The sequence below is a fragment of the Chelonia mydas genome, chromosome 7 (assembly GCF_015237465.2).
Source record: "Chelonia mydas isolate rCheMyd1 chromosome 7, rCheMyd1.pri.v2, whole genome shotgun sequence".
Classification (NCBI taxonomy): domain Eukaryota; kingdom Metazoa; phylum Chordata; order Testudines; family Cheloniidae; genus Chelonia; species Chelonia mydas.
In genome coordinates, this window is record NC_057853.1 from 93475097 (window position 1) to 93494494 (window position 19398).

Sequence of the window (19398 nt, forward strand, 5' to 3'; positions counted from 1 at the left end):
CAGCAACTACATACCACACAACAGAACCACTAGCCCAGGAACCTATCCTTGCAACAAAGCCCGTTGCCAACTGTGTCCACATATCTATTCAGGGGACACCATCATAGGGCCTAATCACATCAGCCACAATATCAGAGGCTCGTTCACCTGCACATCTACCAATGTGATATATGCCATCATGTGCCAGCAATGCCCCTTTGCCATGTACATTGGTCAAACTGGACAGTCCATGGGTGAGGACAAAGTCACAAAGTTCAGCCACCAAGTTTGCCATGACATTATCGGGGATACTGTTCCTGATGGCTTGTAGTCCATCTTTGTGTGGAATGTTGGTGTAGAGGGCTTCTACATCCATAGTGGCCAGGATGGTGTTTTCAGGAAGCTCACCGATGGATTGTAGTTTCCTCAGGAAGTCAGTGGTGCCTCGAAGATAGCTGGGAGTGCTGGTAGCGTAGGGCCTGAGGAGGGAGTCTACATAGCCAGATAATCCTGCTGTCAGGGTGACAATGCCTGAGATGATGGGGTGTCCAGGATTTCCAGGTTTATGGATCTTGGGTAGCAGATGGAATCCCGACCTGGGGTATTCTAGGGGTGTGTCTGTGCAGATTTGTTTCATGTTCTCTATGTATATAGATCTCCCCACTGTATTTTCCACTGAATGCATCCGATGAAGTGAGCTGTAGCTCTCGAAAGCTTATGCTCAAATAAATTTGTTAGTCTCTAAGGTGCCACAAGTACTCCTTTTCAGTTTGCACTGGTACAGATGACTGCACAAGGTGTGGGGCAATGGGGAATAGTGCCTACAGTACAGGCCCTCTGTGTCCATAACGTAGTTTATTGAGGCTACTGGGATCCAGCAGCCGCACTCGGCACATAGCGGATAGGAAGTGCAGAGACAGTTCTGCACTCCAGTGTAGCACCCCAGCGTAAGTACTGCAGAGAGTTTTGTACTGGCAATTTACTGGCACATTTAAAGGGTCTATAAAACTGTTCTCTAACATTTTGCTATTAACTTCCTTCAAATTAAATTACCAAGGGATTAATTTTATTGTGATATTGTTTCAAAGTGCTTTTCTTTGTTTGCTTTTTTTAAAAAAATTCCTTTTATGTCAAAGTTTTATGAAGTTAAAAATACAACCCCAGGAAACAATTGTGCAAAAATACATAAACCAGAACAAGCCCCAAAGCTAATTGAATAGAAATAACAAGAGTGCCAAACAATATAAGCCATAATCGTGAGATATTAGTTGAACCTTTCCTCAGAAGCAGTTTCTAAATAAAAACAAGAATAATGATTATTTTAAATTTTCTTTTAAAGTTGGAGAAAATGTATGTGACCACAAAATGTGAAATAGAAAAAAAAATTAAAATGAAAGTCAATGGAGCTATGCCAGGTTCTACCAGCTGAAGATCTGGCACAATATATTTAAATAATTTGTTATGAACAAAATTATCTGGATTAAGTCTTTAGAGGCAGTGGCCACATTCTATACCAATGAATTTCAATACATATGCACCTGTCTGGAGAAGTTAAAATTCTTCCCACATGTAAGTCAAAGAAGTATTCATAGTGCAAAGCAACTAAAGTTTCTGTTCATGTAGCTTCTCTTTCTGATTTGAGAAGAGAAACAGAAGAAAATAACATCAATGGGTGATGACATCAGATACAGCTATTGGCTGGCAGTGTGAATGTAAACTCACATTTAGACAGTCAAGTTGAAAAAATATTATCTTGCATCATGGATAAGATCAGAACTCCAAGCCTGTTCCCCCAGAGGAAAAAGCAGAAAGGGATGCATCCTCCAATTTCTCTCAGCAGTTGTGAAGTAAAGTTCAGTGAATTAGTAATTTTTATTATGGAGAGGAAAATGGGGGTGACTAGAAGGACATTCCTGATGGAGCTGGCAAGAAGAAAAGGTTTCAGGGTAGAAAATGAGTTAAGGTAGGAAAATCTTTATGTAAGCAAAAAATCATATACAGTGATGATGCTTAAAAACTTACCTTAGATAACTAAATAAGATATGCTGACAGCTAACCTTAGTATGTGCTGTATTCAAGGTATTTCCTATAACAAAGCTTACAGAGATACATGGGAATACTGAAGTTCTGAGGTAATCAGGTAAAATAGTCATGTTTTTCAGTAGCATCTCTGTCTGTACAACAAAGATTTTGATAAATGCATTTGTTCAAGTGACTCTGATTAACATTTTATTTATGTATTTGGTGTATAATCTTTATTCTTTCCAATAAGTGATTATTTCATATTTAGTAGATAAATTCATGTTACCTTAAGGAAAGAAAATCCTAAGAGACAATAGGCAGCATACAAGCATAAGCAAATATTCTAATCTTTGACCTCTAAGATCCATGGTTCAAATTTGTCTGTCTGTCGCGTTTAATGAGTTTGGACTTCTCAATGGACTTCTCTCCTATGGAAAATCAAATAAATTTAGGGTCTGATCCTGCAAGTGTTACTCACATGATTTACTCTTACTCATTTGTATAGTTTCATTGGAATCAGTGAGCCAGATTTTCAGTGGGTGCTATTTGCAACGCTCCATTGAAGCCAACCGAGCTATGTTGATTTACACCAACCAATGATTTGCTGGAATGTTTTGGCCCATTGAAATCCAGTTATAGTTGGAATGAATCTAAATGTAGTGGCCTATTCCTGAAAAGAAAAGGAAGACATTGAATATGCCTCTATAGAAACCATGAAAGATTGATAGGGAAATATTTCTCTCCAGTATCTCTGGTATTCCATTAAATAATTCTTCCTCACTTGAACTGTCCTACTGAGTAACACACTTGGGAAGTGTTAGACATTGGCATATGCTTTGGGACAATCTGCCACCTCTGTGTAGAAAGGCCCAGTACTGGAGTAGCAGGGATGTTGCACCTGAGGATTAAGGTGTACCGTGATTGGTAAATTTATGTAGGGGTGCTCACACGGCATCTGTTCTACCTCCACCATGCCTGCTTTTACTTAGTGCAGTCAGCCTCCAATTTCATGAACATTTAAGTTAAAGAAAATCAGTTTTTGTTCATGTCTATATAAAATGCCTGCTGAACAGAATATATACTAAGAACATGACTAGGGCTTCCCAATCTCAGCTCCTAAATACCCCTTGTCATACCCATTCTTGCAAACTGTCCAGATCTTGTGACCTTGAAAGGCAGAATCAGAAAAGGAGAAAAACTAGGGAATGTAAACAGTTTATAAAACAAAATACAGGCAGATATGGCATGGAATTAGGCAGTTAATGTCTGATCTGAAACCCACTGAAATCAGTAGAAAAACTTCCTTTCACTTCCAAGGGCTTTGGCTCAGCACTCTGTTGAGGTGTGTTTTAAAAGTTTTGGGTCTATTTGGGTTGTTGAGACAGAGTTTTCTTGCCAAAATTTCAAACTTTCTGAGAGGACACAGGTTATACAACTTTTGTTTATCAGGAGTGGGCCAGTATGATTAAATTCAGTCCAGTTGCAACTGGAAAAAACAGAACTATAACTGTTGATTTTTGTTGTTGTCAAGAATGCTAGAGGAAACTCTAAATTTGTTACATTTTCTGCCAAGAATCAAGCACAGCTGTAGAGGTACCAGAGGAAACTGGTGCACAGCAACTAAACTGCTGCTGTGAGTATAATGATGGCAGAGTTCCCAGATCTGCAGCTTTGTATAAATAATCTGAATATTTTATATAAGGTGAAATAAACCACAGGAAGCAGAAGCTCTATGTCTCTAACTGAATTTTTGTACACAAGTAAAAACATAACAGTTTTAATTAAAGGAGAACCTAATAATAAAAATAATATAGCCCACTCAATAGACTCACCTAGATTTTTCATCTTTTAGAATAAATTGAGATAAGCAACTTTTCTGATGCTCTGCTCTACAAGTTGTGTGATATGAGAAAAGGGATTTTCTTTCACAGTGGAATTTTTTTAATTTACCTTTTCAAAAGACAGCTCACTGTACATTTAGTATATTGGAAGATCACAAAACAACAGTACTTTAACAGGTGTAACTGCAGGCCTTGTGGACAGAACTAGCACACTGAACTTAGTGAAGTCAATGGGTTATTGATGTGAATAAGGGCCCCGGGACTTGAACCATACTTAAGGATGTGGCATGCTAATCTCTTAAAAATCTGTTATGGAATCTTGCTCTGTGCTGAAACATATTAAGTCTTGAGCTGGAAGTGTGTACTCTCTACCCTTCCTTGAGAATTAAGTGGGTTAGTACTAGTGTAAAGGTGCCTGTCTGCCTGAACTGGAGAGAGTCATGTTCTATTCTTCCATTGTCTTAGAGGTTTCAGGTTTCAGGCTCCAATCCACAGCTGTGCAGTGTACTAACCTGTCAACTGCTATATCCCACTCCAAGGTGACTGTATTTCAATGGAGCTTTAGGGTATGTCTACACTACGAAATTAGGTCGAATTTATAGAAGTCGTTTTTCTAGAAATCGTTTTTATATAGTCGATTGTGTGTGTCCCCACACAAAATGCTCTAAGTGCATTAACTCAGCAGAGTGCTTCCACAGTACTGAGGCTAGCGTCGACTTCCGGAGCGTTGCACTGTGTGTAGCTATCCCACAGTTCCCGCAGTCTCGGCCGCCCATTGGTGTTCTGGGTTGAGATCCCAATGCCTAATGGGGCAAAAACATTGTTGTGAGTGTTTCTGGGTACATGTCGTCAGGCTCTCCCTCCCTCCGTGAAAGCAACGGCAGACAATCGTTTCATGCCTTTTTTCCTGTGTTACCTGTGCAGACGCCATACCACGGCAAGCATGGAGCCCGTTCAGCTCACTGTCACCGTACATCTCCTGGGTGCTGGCAGATGCGGTACTGCATTGCTACACAGCAGCAGTTCATTGCCTTGTGGCAGCAGATGGTGCAATAGGCCTGATAACCATTATCGTCATGTCTGAGGTGCTCCTGGCTGCCTCGGTAAGGTCGGTCAGAAGAGCCTGGGCAGACATGGGTGCAGGGACTAAAATAGGAGTGACTCGACCAGGTCATTCTCTTTAGTCCTGCTGGCAGTCCTATTGCACCATTTTCTGCCGAGCAGCCAGGAGATGTGGATGGCTTGCAGTCCTACTGCACTGTCTGCTGCCAGCCAAAGATGTAAAAGATAAATGGAGTGGATCAAAACAAGAAATACACCAGATTTGTTTTGTATTCATTTGCTCCCCTCTCCTTCCCTCCGTGAAATCAACAGTCGACAATCGTTTCAGTGAGGTCTGTCAGGGGCACTTTGAAAAGTTTAATGGAGATTCAGTCCTGCCTGAAATACCGGGGGGAGGGATAGCTCAGTGGGTTGAGCATTGGGTTGAGCATTGGCCTGCAAAACCCAGGGTTTTGAGTTCAATCCTTGAGGGGGGCCATTCTGTGTGACAGTTGTTTTTGTTTCTCCTTGATGGAAAGCCACCCCCTTTGTTGATTTTAATTACCTGTAAGCCAACCCTGTAAGCCATGTCATCAGTCGCCCCTCCCTCCGTCAGAGCAACAGCAGACAAACATTCCGCGCCTTTTTTCTGTGCCGACACCATACCACGGCAAGCATGGAGCCCGCTCAGATCACTTTGGCAATTAGGAGTACATTAAACACCACACACATTATCCAGCAGTATATGTAGCACCAGAACCTGGCAAAGTGAAACCGAGCAAGTAGGTGACGTCAGCACGGTGATGAGAGTGATGAGGACATGGACACAGACGTCTCTCAAGGCATGGGCCTTGGCAATGTGGGCATCATGGTGCTAATGGGGCAGGTTCATGCGGTGGAACGCCAATTCTGGGCCCGGGAAACAAGCACAGACTAGTGGGACCGCATAGTGTTGCAGGTCTGAGACGATTCCCAGTGGCTGCGAAACTTTCGCATGCGTAAGGGCACTTTCATGGAACTTTGTGACTTGCTTTCCCCTGCCCTGAGGCGCAAGAATACCAAGATGAGAGCAGCCCTCACAGTTGAGAAGCTAGTGGCAATAGCTCTGTGGAAGCTTGCAACGCCAGACAGCTACCGGTCAGTCGGGAAACAATTTGGAGTGGGCAAATCTACTGTGGGGGCTGCTGTGATGCAAGTAGCCAACGCAATCAAAGATCTCCTGATATCAAGGGTAGTGATCCTGGGAAATGTGCAGGTCATAATGGATGGCTTTGCTGCAATGGGATTCCCTAACTGTGGTGGGGCCATAGATGGAACCCCTATCCCTATCTTGGCACCGGAGCACCAAGCCGGCGAGTACATAAACCGCAAGGGGTACTTTTCAATGGTGCTGCAAGCACTGGTGGATCACAAGGGACGTTTCACCAACATCAACGTGGGATGGCCGGGAAAGGTACATGATGCTCGCATCTTCAGGAACTTTGGTCTGTTTCAAAAGCTGCAGGAAGGAACTTTATTCCCAGACCAGAAAATAACCATTGGGGATGTTGAAATGCCTATAGTTATCCTTGGGGACCCAGCCTACCCCTTAATGCCATGGTCATGAAGCCATACACAGGCAGCCTGGACAGTAGTCAGGAGCTGTTCAACTACAGGCTGAGCAAGTGCAGAATGGTGGTAGAATGTGCATTTGGACATTTAAAAGTGCGCTGGCGCAGTTTACTGACTCGGTTAGACCTCAGCGAAACCAGTATTCCCACTGTTATTACTGCTTGCTGTACGCTCCACAATATCTGTGAGAGTAAGGGGGAGACGTTTATGGCAGGGTGGGAGGTTGAGGCAAATCACCTGTCTGCTGGTTATGTGCAGCCAGACACTAGGGCGGTTAGAAGAGCACAGGAGGGTGCGCTGCACATCAGAGAAGCTTTGAAAACCAGTTTCGTGACTGTCCAGGTTACGGTGTGAAAGTTCTGTTTGTTTCTCCTTGATGAAACCCTTCCCCCCTTGGTTCACTCTACTTCCCCGTAAGCTAACCACCCTCCCCTCCTCCCTTCGATCACCGCTTGCAGAGGCAATAAAGTCATTGTTGCTTCACATTCATACATTCTTTATTAATTCATCACACAAAAAGGGAGATAACTGCCAAGGTAGCCCCAGAGGGATGGTGGAGGAGGGAAGTACCAGGAGGGGTGGTGGAGGAGGGAAGGACAAGGCCACACAGCACTTTAAAACTTTAAAATGTATTGAATGCCAGCCTTCTGTTGCTTGGGCAATCCTCTGGGGTGGAGTGGCTAGGTGGCCGGAGGCCCCCCCACCGCGTTCTTGGGCGTCTGGGTGAGGAGGCTATGGAACTTGGGGAGGAGGGCAGTTGGTTACACAGGGGCTGTAGCGGCTGTCTGTGCTCCTGCTGCCTTTCCTGCAACTCAACCATACCCTGGAGCATATTAGTTTGATCGTCCAGCAGCCTCAGCATTGAATCCTGCCTCCTCTCATCATGCTGCTGCCACCTTTCAGCTTCAGCTCTCTCTTCAGCCCGCCACCTCTCCTCCTGGTCATTTTGTGCTTTCTTGTACTTTGACATTGTCTGCCTCCACACATTCGTCTGTGCTCTGTCAGTATGGGAGGACAGCATGAGCTCAGAGAACATTTCATCGCGAGTGCATTTTTTTTTCACCTTCTAATCTTCGCTAGCCTCTGGGAAGGAGAAGATCCTGTGATCTTTGAAACACATACAGCTGGTGGAGAAAAAAAAGGGACAGTGGTATTTAAAAAGATACATTTTATAGAACAATGGGTACACTCTTTCACGGCAAACCTTGCTGTTAACATTACATACATAGCACATGTGCTTTCATTACAAGGTCGCATTTTGCCTCCCCCCACCATGTGGCTAGCCCCTCCCCGTAGCTAATAGCCGGGAACATTTCTGTTCAGCCACAGGCAAACAGCCCAGCAGGAATGGCCACCTCTGAATGTCCCCTTCAGAAAAGCACCCTATTTCAACCAGGTGACCATGAATGATATCACTCTCCTGAGGATAACACAGAAAGATAAAGAATGGATGTTGTTTGAATGCCAGCAAACATACACTGCAATGCTTCGTTCTGCAATGATTCCCGACTACGTGCTACTGGCCTGATGTGGTAAAGTGCCGTACCATGGTGGACAGAATAAGGCTGCCCTCCCCAGAAACCTTTTTCAAAGGCTTTGGAAGTACATCCAGGAGAGCTTTATGGAGATGTCCCTGGAGGATTTCCGCTCCATCCCCAGACACGTTAACAGACTTTTCCAGTAGCTGTACTGGCCGCGAATGCCAGGACAAATTAATTATTAAACACGCTTGCTTTTAAACCATGTATACTGTTTTAAAAGGTACACTCACCAGAGGTCCCTTCTCCGTCTGGAGAGTCCGGGAGGCAGCCTTGGGTGGGTTCAGGGGGTACTGGCTTCAGTTCCAGGGTGAGAAACGGTTCCTGGATGTCAGGAAAACCGGTTTCTCCACTTGCTTGCTGTGAGCTATCTACAACCTCATCATCATCATCTTCCTCGTCCCCAAAACCTGCTCCCGTGTTGCCTTCATCTCCATTGAAGGAGTCAAACAACACGGTTGGGGTAGTGGTGGCTGAACTTCCTAAAATGGAATGCAGCTCATCATAGAAGCGCCATGTTTGGGGCTCCGACCTGGAGTGGCCGTTTGCCTCTCTGGTTTTCTGGTAGGCTTGCCTCAGCTCCTTAAGTTTCATGCGGCACTGCTTCGGGTCCCTGTTATGGCTTCTGTCCTTCCTGCCCTGGGAGATTTTGACAAATGTTTTGGCATTTCAAAAACTGGAACAGAGTTCTGATAGCATGGATTCCTCTCCCCACTCAGCGATCAGCTCCCGTACCTCTCATTTGGTCCATGCTGGAGCAATTTTGCGATTCTGGGACTCCATCATGGTCACCTCTGCTGATGAGCTCTGCATGGTCACCTGCAGCTTGCCACGCTGGCCAAACAGGAAATGAAATTCAAAAGTTCCCGGGCCTTTTCCTGTCAACCTGGCCAGTACACCTGAGCTGAGAGCACTGTCCAGAGCGGTCACAATGGAGCACTCTGGGATAGCTCCCGGAGGCCAATACTGTCTAATTGTGCCCACAGTACCCCAAATTCGACCCGGCAAGGCCAATTTCAGTGCTAATCCCCTTGTCGGGGTGGAGTAAGGAAATCGATTTTAAGAGCCCTTTAAGTCGAAAAAAAGGGCTTCGTCATATGGACGGGTGCAGGGTTAAATCGATTTAATGCTGCTAAATTCGACCTCAACTTCTAGTGTAGACCATGGCTTAGAGTGGTTTCACTTACAATTTCCTACTAGTTTGATAAATATTTCCTCTACATAATAGAGAATACCAGCAGGCCTGTTAGAGACTTTGACTCTTGGCAGCTTATGTGCTCAGGGTATAAATAGTTTGTAAAGCATTTTTTTCAAGCAACTAGAGATCATATTTGGGTCCTCCTCCAACGCATTGCTGAACCTTGCCCAGTTGAAAAGGATCAAATCTGGCTGTCTCACTCTACCTGATGAATCCCCGTTTGCAGTATCCTCCTTCTTGAATACTGACAAGCGCCAGTTACAGTGCTTATCTGAAAGCATCCAAATATCCAATTTCTTTGTGACTTTTGAACAATTTGCATGGCCCTTTGCCTTTTTATTATTAGTACCCATTATTTCTGACTGCCAGTAGATCAGAGAAGATGTGAATGTACTTTTGTGAGAGATGGGAACTTCAATAAAAGAGGAAATATCAGGAAATGGCTGGGAACTGGGAGAAAGGGAAAAGAGAGAAAGTGATTAAAGCAAAAACCAGGGAACTAACAAGACAAGTGCCTAACTTCATTCAATTTCTTGTTGCTCCCCTTGCCTTCACTTTTGCTTGTTTTCATTTTGATTGTAAGTTCTTCAGGGCTGTGTTTGAAGTGCTTAGCATGCTGCTGCTGCTGTTATACAAATAATCATAGTTGGCTACCTGCTTGGATATCCAGGGGATCAGCAGGGAAGTATGCTGCAGAGTGTGACTTCTTCCCTGCTCTGACCCTGTCCACCTTCAGCAGTGGCATGCCATGACATTTTTATTATGGCATGAAACAAGGTTTTAGATGACAGATACATAGATTGTAAGCAGTGTTATAGCCATGTCGGTCCTAGGATATTAGAGATACAAGATGGGTGAGGTAATATCTTTTATTGGACCATCTTCTATTGGTGAGAGAGACAAACTTTTGGGCTACACAGAACTTTTCTTCAGGTCTGGCTGGGAAAGGTATTTGGGGTGCCACAGCTAAAGGAACTGCTAATGTATCTTCATAAGTGTTGCTGTACAGGCAAAGGAGAAACACAAACAAAGTCATTAAGTGTGGTCAAAATCCAGTTTAATGGGGGCGCTGTGTCACCCTGCTCCTGCAACCTTGGATGTCTTGTATGCCTTGCAGTAGTAGTTTCCATCTGGGCTACTCACAAACAGGCTTCCAGCATGCAAGCCACACCCTGAGCGTGTGTGTGTGTGTGTCTGTGTGAGTGAAACTGCAGCCTGCCAGCCACACACTGGCTCTCACCGGCCAGGGTTATAATGCAGGCTAACCCTAACACACCCCCAGCCCCGGATCTTTCCTCAGAAATGTATGTTCTATACTGCTCAGCCCTCTCCTGGACAGTACAAATATATTAAGTCCACTATTCCTTTAAGGGAATAATATGCCAGTTTATTACCTTAAATAGTTACCCAGACACTTCAATTTAAACAGATTGGATTAGATAAATTGTAAAACAAGTTGATTAACTGCAAAGAGATTTTAAGTGAGTCCAAGTAATGAGGCATAAAAATCAGAAATTGTTACAAGAAAAATAAAGATAAAATTCTTACTAGTGCTTAACTTAAGAAACTAAATTAGTTGCAAAGTAAACTTTTTCTCACCTCATGCTCCAGCAGATTACTGTCCAAACTTTCAGGTTGGGATCCCTGCCCCAGAGTTCAACATCTGTTTCCTTTTATCTTCTCAGGGTATGGAGAATGAGGTGGGCAGGGAGAGAGAGAGAGAAGTATCTTGGGGTGTTTGCCTCTGCTTTTTATAGTTCCAGTCCCCCTCTTGAAAAACATTTCCGACAGAGAACCAAGAGACAAAGAATCTCTGTGGAAGGATGTTCCTTGCTGTTTTTCTTCACCTGTTTGAACTTCCTGTTTCCCTTCCTGCTTGATCTTGTTTACTGCATAAATGCAAATTAAGGCAAGCACACATTCCTTTGCTTTGGACAGATCTGTTTGCTGACTTCTCTTTTAGCAGGGCTGTGGGGTTTGGAACATGTTAATAACATCATACAGCAAATCTTATAACTTCACATACAATGTTGCCACACATATTTTATCAGGATAATACTGACCCACAAATTATGAGTTTTCAAATGGTACATTACAAGGCATACCTTGTATAAAGATTATTACAGTAGGGTGTAGGTGTGAATACAGGGGTGTATACTGGCACTGTCAGAAAACCCTTTGCTGAAGAAAATGACTGAGTGTCCCTATTTTCTGGATTTTGCACCACATTTTTAACAAGTTCAGTCAGAGTTTCTCTGATCTGCTTACAAGTTTGTGCATATCTTGATTGAAAATATTATGTACTAACTACTTATGCTAAACTATCTGTTCAGTCTTGTATTTAGCAGTGATGCTCTGAGTACCTTTCACAGACCTGAAGAAGAACTCTGTGCAGCTCAAAAGCTTGTCTCTCTCACCAACAAAGTGGGTCCAATAAAAGATATTACCTCACCCGGATAAAAAGGTTTTTATCTAACATACATAGTGATTAATAAACCAAATATATTTGTTTTTGGCAAATACTAGTAGTCAAATATAATGAAAGCGGAGAATATACAAATATGTGATTCCATTCTTACATTTTTTGTTTTTTTAAGAAACTCCTTGGTGATCAAGTCCTAGGAATATGGTAAGCTGTGCAGATACATAAGCAGTTCTTTTTCAATGGTCAGGAAAGCCAGCTGGACAAGCGTTTGCCACCCCTGGGTGTTGCATGTAAATGTCTTAATGCTCTTTAAAGTTGAAAAAGATCTTTCTGCCATGTCTGTAAAGTAGGGAATAGTCAGAATTATGGCAGACAATTTGCTGACCTCAGAGAAGCAAGTATGTAAATTCAGCATATAAATAGTTCTATACCAGTCAAATGCACCTTTTCCTTGCAGTTGTTCTGAGTTGTATGCAGCACACAGTTTGAAATGCAATTGATTAATGTCAAAAATTCAGATAAGATGCTTCTCGAGATTTGAGAAAATCAACCTCAAAACGTGTCTGGAACTCTCATAAATCTTGTTGGATTTAGCAGCTGGACTAACTGTTTGCTGACATTGTCAATAACCTCAAAGAGGAGACACTTATATGTCGCTTGGTTTTCTCTTGCTCTTTTTTCCCTGAGCTTCATGTGCAACTACCTCTGACACCTCTTTCCAAAACTCGCCAAAAGTTTATTGCCTTTGGCAAATTTGCTGTAATGTCTCACAAATCTGCTTAATACAAAATCCAATATAATATATCTTGGTTTGAAAAATGTCAAATTTCACTTCAGTCACTTCAAATATGTCACTGTAGAAGCAAAGAAGAAACAGAAACTGAAAATCATCGAGCATGATCAGAAAACCCTGGGTCAGAAAGAAGACTTAGCATCCCAATCTACTGGATTTTCCACCACATTTTTGAAGAGTTCAGTCAGAGCTTCTCTGCTGTGCTCAAGCCTTTGTAAAAACTCTACCTTGTGGTACAAACAGAAGGCAGCTTCCATTGAACTATGTTTTGAAGAACTTCAGCCTGCTTTGAAGTTGAAGAGAAAAATGTAGATATTCCTTCTAAATTTCTGAAGAAAATCTGATATTCTCTGATACTGTTTGCTGCAAAACTGAGACCAAGATTTAAAACATGAGTGTAGCAATGAACAAAAAGTGCACGGGGGAACATCTCACAAACACAGTTTCCGAAGCCCACTTATGTCGCTTGCAATTACTGCCTCACCATCATATGTCTGACCTACCAACTTGTCTCCATTTAAACATCTGGCACACCGTCTCAACGTGCTGACAAAGGCCTGCTGCAGTTTGTTACTAGCATCAGTAAAAATAACCAAGCATTCTACATCACCCCCATTCTTCGTCGCGTAATGCAGTACAATCAAAAGCTGAGACTTATTGGCAATACAGTATCTGAAGTTTCATCAAGCAAACTAGCAAGAAAAGTTTGTGCTGCTAGTTCTGTTCTATTGTGGATGATTCAGTTGTACACTTGCCGGCCATAGCTACTTTTTTCTGATGCACAGCCAGCCAGGAAATCAGTTGCCTGAATATTCATGTTGCCTTGGCAACATGATGCAACTTGGAGTATTGCATGCCTTCCCAGTGAAACAAAGACAGCCAAGGTGAACAGACTGATTACATGTTGGGCTTTCGAGCGCTTCTAGAATAAAACATTTTTTTATGAATTATGGGGCATGCAATACATGCATTGCATACATAGATGGTACTCCACGGACCACCGGGCCTTAATGTTTAAATCCTTTTGGAGCTCTGTCAGTGTCACGTTCTGGTGGGCTGCAGGAAGAGTGAGAAAATTCCAAACTTCTACATTCTGTTGGGAAGAACCACTTATCTGGGTCCCCTCCACTCGTGGGAACAGAAGGGACAATCAAGGACTCTTGTTAGCATCTATGCATTATATTTTGATGAGTACCTATGATAGTTCCTTATGTGATGAAAAATGTAGTATCTCTCTCACATGCTCGGAACCATACTCAGAAATACAGTTGGCTAAACCCTGTTAAATTTTTGGAAATCAATCATAAGCGGTGTTTTTGGTCTTTTTGTTGCCTCCCATACAGCAAAAACATACTTGTGTAAGAATGAAATGGCTGAATAGAACACATAATCTCTGGAAGCTGAGGTAGTCATTCTTCATACTCTGTCTGATAATTCTTTATCATGTACTTTTGAAACAGCAAGTAAAATTTTACTGTAGTGACTTTTCTGCTCCCCCATTTCTATGACATTCTAAAAATAACTATCGTATGGTATATTAGATAGTAAGCGACTTACATTATACGATGTGCAATGTAGCACAGTTGCCAACTTTCACACAGTAAACAAGCACCCTGACTTTCACAATAAACCAAAAATCAAGCTAATCCCATTTCAAAACAAGGCCATAACAAGCAATCCCTAAGAACCCCAACACTCTGTGATTAGATCCTCCCCAGTGTGCAGTCTGAGACTGTAGTGGACCCGTTATGCACCCCTGACTCTCTTCCCCCCCGTTACCCCTGCTTGACCTTTGCCTCCCCTTGCCCCTGCTTGCTGGGAGCCGATCAAAAAAAAGAAGCTACAAGCCAAAAACTAGCCAACAAGCAACTCACAAGCCAATTAAGCCAAAAATAAGCCAAAATTTTTTTCCCCCACGGGTTTGGCATGTCTGCTGCGTAGTTGTAGCTGTGTCAGTCCCAGGATATTAGAGAGACAAGGTGGGTGAGGTAATATCTTTTACTGGACCCAGTGGTGGATTTAGCATTAGTGGAGTCCTGTGCTTAATTTTTGGGGCCCACCCCATGGGACCTAGCCAAGAAAAAGAACATTCTCTCTTATCTCCCCCACCCCCCATTTTTCATTCTTTTTTTCCTTCATCCTCCTCCTATATTATAAGTAGTAGGAAGTAAATTAAAATAAAGTGAGGTACCTTGATTGTTTTTGTAGTCTAATTTTTTTTATCACAGACCACTTGAAAAGTGCTGAGGGTCTCGGCGGACCACTTAATGATCTTTCCAAATATTGTTTGTACCATCAGCTAACTATTGTAAATTGCTTTGGATAAGAGCGCTTTATTAAAAAAAAATCATAACCTTTTCTCAGTCCACCAGAATGGAGTTCTCGGACCATAGTTTGAGAACTTCTGGTCTAGATGAAAGCTTGCATTTGCATTGTGTAAAAATAAAAAGTATCGATGATGCATGAATGGAAAAATATGTTAACTTCCTCTAAAGAAACTTATTCCATTTGAAAAAAAAATATTTAGATAGCTTTTTTTCTACACTTTCTTTCTACACAAAATCATCAATTAAGCAGTAAGTAATATTTTGTAAAAGGGCAGTTGCAATTGTCAATATTGCTGAACTTGTTAAATGTTTCTGACTCATCGTATTTTGCAAATAATTTTTAACTCGTTTCAATACAGAAAAAGAACGTTCACTAGACGCATTTGTGACACGTATTGTTAAATATTTTCAGAATGGTTTCTACATTTGGAAAGGTTGCCTGCAAACTGTCACGTATAAATCTATACAAATCAACTGGTGATCTCGAAGCACAGACCTCATCATTTTCGATAAAATGAATGAAATGTTTCCCTTCATCTTCAAAAAGATTTATGTTTATGTCCTCTCGGTAGAATCCACTTAATTTCTTACTGTAGTGGCTTTTAGTATTTTCGTCCATAACATTCCGTTCTGTCAAAAAACACGCAAAATAAATCAACAGTTTTCTTTAGAGATTCACCTCTACTCTGCAAATGCACTATTACTGTGTCACAAATAACATTGACTGTCTCAAGGATGATCTTCTCTTTCCCTTTTTAAATAGATTTCATTGTCTCTAGTTTCATCAAAAAAATAACTTCCTGGTTTTTTTACGCTTCTCATCAGATATATCAGAGGAACCTATATTTTCTGTTAATGTTAGTGTCTCTGCTTCCACCGAGCTATAGTCATTCCAGACTTCCATGACAAAACTTGTAACTGAGGCTAACAATTGTACAGCATTCAATAAATTTGTATCAACCTTTTGCAATGATTTGCTGACAACATTAATTCTTTGAAGTAAATGGTTCCACAAAGGAGTAAAAACAGCAATATCATACTTTTCAAAATTTTCTGCTAAGGATTTTACTTCAGTTTTCGCACGTGGTTTTTCAGAATTTGATGTACCGATGTCTAATAAGATTTTCTTGATAACATAATAGCTCATTTTCAAAGCCAAAACAGCATCTGCACGAGCAGACCATCTGGTGTCACAAATTCTTTTGACTGTCAAATGTTTTCCATTTGCCCGCTCCAAGCGTGATTGTAGCATACTCCACCGATGTGTGGAAACTGAAAAAAAGGCGTACGTGTTTTGAACAAAGTAAAAAAAAATGTGTAGCTCCCTCACAAGATTCGGCTGCAGATTAAATTTAAAGAATGGCTGGAACATGGTATGAATAAAGCAGAAGGATTTTCATTGTTCAGTCTCGGCTGTAGACCTGAATATTTTCCCGCCATATTTCCGGCGTAATCAAAGCTCTGCTCGCGACAATTTTTGATGTCCAAACCTAAATTTGCAATGATTTCCAAAACAGTTGTCTCTAGATGTGCAGAAGTGTGGGATTTTAGCAGGACAAAACAAAGAAATCGCTCTACGACTTCACCATTGCCAGTCACATATCTTAAAATGAATGTTAACTGATCTACATGACTCACATCTGGTGTTGAATTGACTATTATGGAATAGTACTTGGCATCCTTTACTTCATCAGTGAATTGGTTTCTCAGCTGCTCTGCCATTATAGCAGGGGTTCCCAAACTTGGTTCGTGGCTTGTTAAGGGTAAGCCCCTGGCGGGCCGCAAGACGCTTTGTTTACCTGAGCGTCTGCAGGTACGGCCACTCGCAGCTCCCAGTGGCCGCAGTTCGCCATTTCTGCGAAGCTGTGGGAAGTGGCTCGGGCTGGGGAGCTGTGGGAGGTGGCTTGGGCTGGGCCACCGCTTCCTGCAGCTCCCATTGGCTGGGAGCTGCGAGCGGCCGTAGTTGCCGATGCTCAGGTAAACAAAGCATCTTGCGGCCCACCAGGGGCTTACCCTGAACAAGCCGCGAACCAAGTTTGGGAACCCCTGCATTATACTGATGAATTCATTGTAGGTTTGGTGCGTTAAAAAGTTGGTCTTCTCTGAGCCACAATACTGATAATTTTTCAAATGTTCATTGAGAAAATTGTCAAATTCACTAAGATATTCAAGACAGGTTAAAAATTATCTTTTCGATTTGACAATGATGACTTATCATGTCCTCTTAGAGATATTCCCAAAGAAGACAGCACTTTGACCGCGGCAACAACATGTCTCAGCACTTTCCTTCAATAAGAACACTCCTTTTCAAACTGAGCCGATAACACAGAATCAATTCTTCCAAATACTTTACACCTTTGAATGAACTTACACATAGCATTAATATGAGTGTTGGAAGTTTCATGATCAGCAATATGTCTTGCAATGTTTCTCCAATTAGAGTGCCCATCAACAAATGTTTGTTTTCCTTTACTATGGTCAGGGAATAATTTGTAAATGTAACAGGAGACTGCCTTGGTGGTTTCCAAAAAAATCAACCAATTTCTCATTTCTGTCATCCCATTTTTCTTCATCCTCAGAAAATGGGACTCATGAAGACATCTAAATTGCTTTTGTCCTCCAACCTCATACTCTTTTCTCAAATTTTCCATATTACCGACATTTTTCGGTTTATTTACTAAGAAAAATTCTATCCAATGAAACAGATTTTGCCCATAATGCAATGTCTTCAGAGTAGGTTTCTTCTCTTACTTTGACAAAATTACCAATATTTTGTAGTTCCAGTGACACGTCAGACTCCACTTGTGCAACTTTTTCGGTCGTCGTGGTATCCCCCAACTCAGCAAGTGATCAGATAATTCAGATGTTTCTTCACCCACACTTTTTGATGAATGTCCACTATTCAATACTTCAAGCTCTTTAAAATAAGATGAGTCTTTTTGCTTATCTTTGTCTTCTTGCCTCACCTTAATTTTTTTGCGTTTTTGACTGACAGACTCAGTGTCACTTCATTATTGCTAAAAAACTGACCTTGATTTTAGGTAGATTAAAAATCTCTGAAAGAGCAGGGGCATAGCCATGGGGGGAGGCCTGGAGGGCCGTGGACCACCCAATTAGGTTTAACGCCAGTGGTGCTGGAATGTTTTTAATAGTGGGGTGCTGAAAGCCAGCCCTGTCCCACCCAGGCGTGGGTCCAGACTGTGGCGTGGGTCAGAGGGCAGCAGCCAGGACCATAGGCACAGGAACTAGGGGTGCGGGCAGGGCTGCTGACAGAATTTCCAGGCCTCTGGGTGAGGTGGGGGGGGCCATCTCTGACCCCCCAGAAAGGGCAGGACCTCAGGCGGAAGGGGTGGGGCTGGGGGCCCAGCGCGTGAGTAGAGCCGCCATGGAGCTGGAGAAGGAAACAGGAGAGGAGACACCAAGATCTCCATGGCCACCGAGGACAGCTTCGGGCACCCCAGTGGCCCCGCACTGGCTGGCCCAGAGAAGCGGGCAGAAAACCCACCTTAAGATGAGAGAGGGGGCATGGTTCCATTGGCAGCCACCTGAGCACCCTGCTGCCCCTGCATGCTTATCTCTGCTCACCTCCCCTGGTCGGCCCCCCCGCCTGTGGGCTCTGTGCCAGTTCTGGCGGCCAGCCCCATCCCACAGCTCCCCCCCGGTGAGCTGTGCCCAGCCGCCGCTCACCAGGCAGCAGTGAGCAGCGCGAATGCGGGCCAGAGGACTCAGGAGAAGCAGGAGGCAGCCACGCAGCCGGAGAGAAGTGGCAGTTTCCCCTTCAAAGCGCCGCTTCTCTCGGGGCAGCTGCGCAGCCACCCTGCGCTCCTCCTGCATCCTCTGGCCCACATTTGCAGTGTTCACCGCCACCCGTATCTCCCGTCTGCTCCCCTAAGGCTGCAGGTGAGCCTCCCTCCCTGCTCTCCTGCCCCCCCACAGCTTCTGCCCCCACAGTCCCCCCCCATGGAGTGGGCTACCTGAGTGCCCAGCCCTGGGGCCCCCTGCCGTTGCCAGGCCCCCTGCCAGGGCACGGTATATTTTGCAGTAAATCTGCCCCTGATTAGACCAACTTCTGTTGGTGAGAGAGACAAGCTTTCAAGCTATACAGTGTAGCTTATCTCTTTCACCAACAGAAGTTGGTCTAATAAAAGATATTACCTCACCCACCTTGTCTCCCTTACATTAAACTGTCAGTTTTAAGCTAAACTAAACCTGGCCATCAAAACAGCCAGGAGATGGCCTTCAGACAAGATTTATAATTCATATGGTTTCTATCATGTGCACACTTGCTACTGCCATTTAAGTACTTTATTTAGGTACAGAAGATTTAAGTTTATTAAATATATTAGCAACTGTGGAACTTTAAAGGATTCTGTTTAGTAGATTTTGAAGTATTATGAAGCTCTCATTCTTTGACCGGGAATTTTATTTTTCTCGGGGCTGGCAGGTAACAAAACAGACTTCATTATAATAATGTTTGTATAATATCTTCCAAGTTGCAAAAAGAAATGTAATAGAACAGTGTCTTACAGAAGTTAAATGATGCTGACAGGATGAAAATGCTGCACTTGTAAAATGTTATGCTAACATTTTGTCCTTAAACTAGATTTACTGAATGGAAAAGAA

At 42.9% G+C, this 19398-nt stretch overlaps 1 protein-coding gene across 1 annotated transcript in view; it reads left to right on the top strand.

The window, feature by feature from the left end:
* The first annotated feature begins 1688 nt into the window (after positions 1-1688).
* Positions 1689-19398, top strand: part of DNTT (DNA nucleotidylexotransferase) — a 150048-nt gene continuing 132338 nt past the window's right edge. Inside the window, exon 1 of the mRNA XM_007053018.3 lies at positions 1689-1942. Within this exon, the coding sequence (XP_007053080.2) occupies positions 1740-1942 (203 nt within the window). The 5' untranslated portion in view covers positions 1689-1739. The remainder of the gene's footprint in view (positions 1943-19398) is intronic.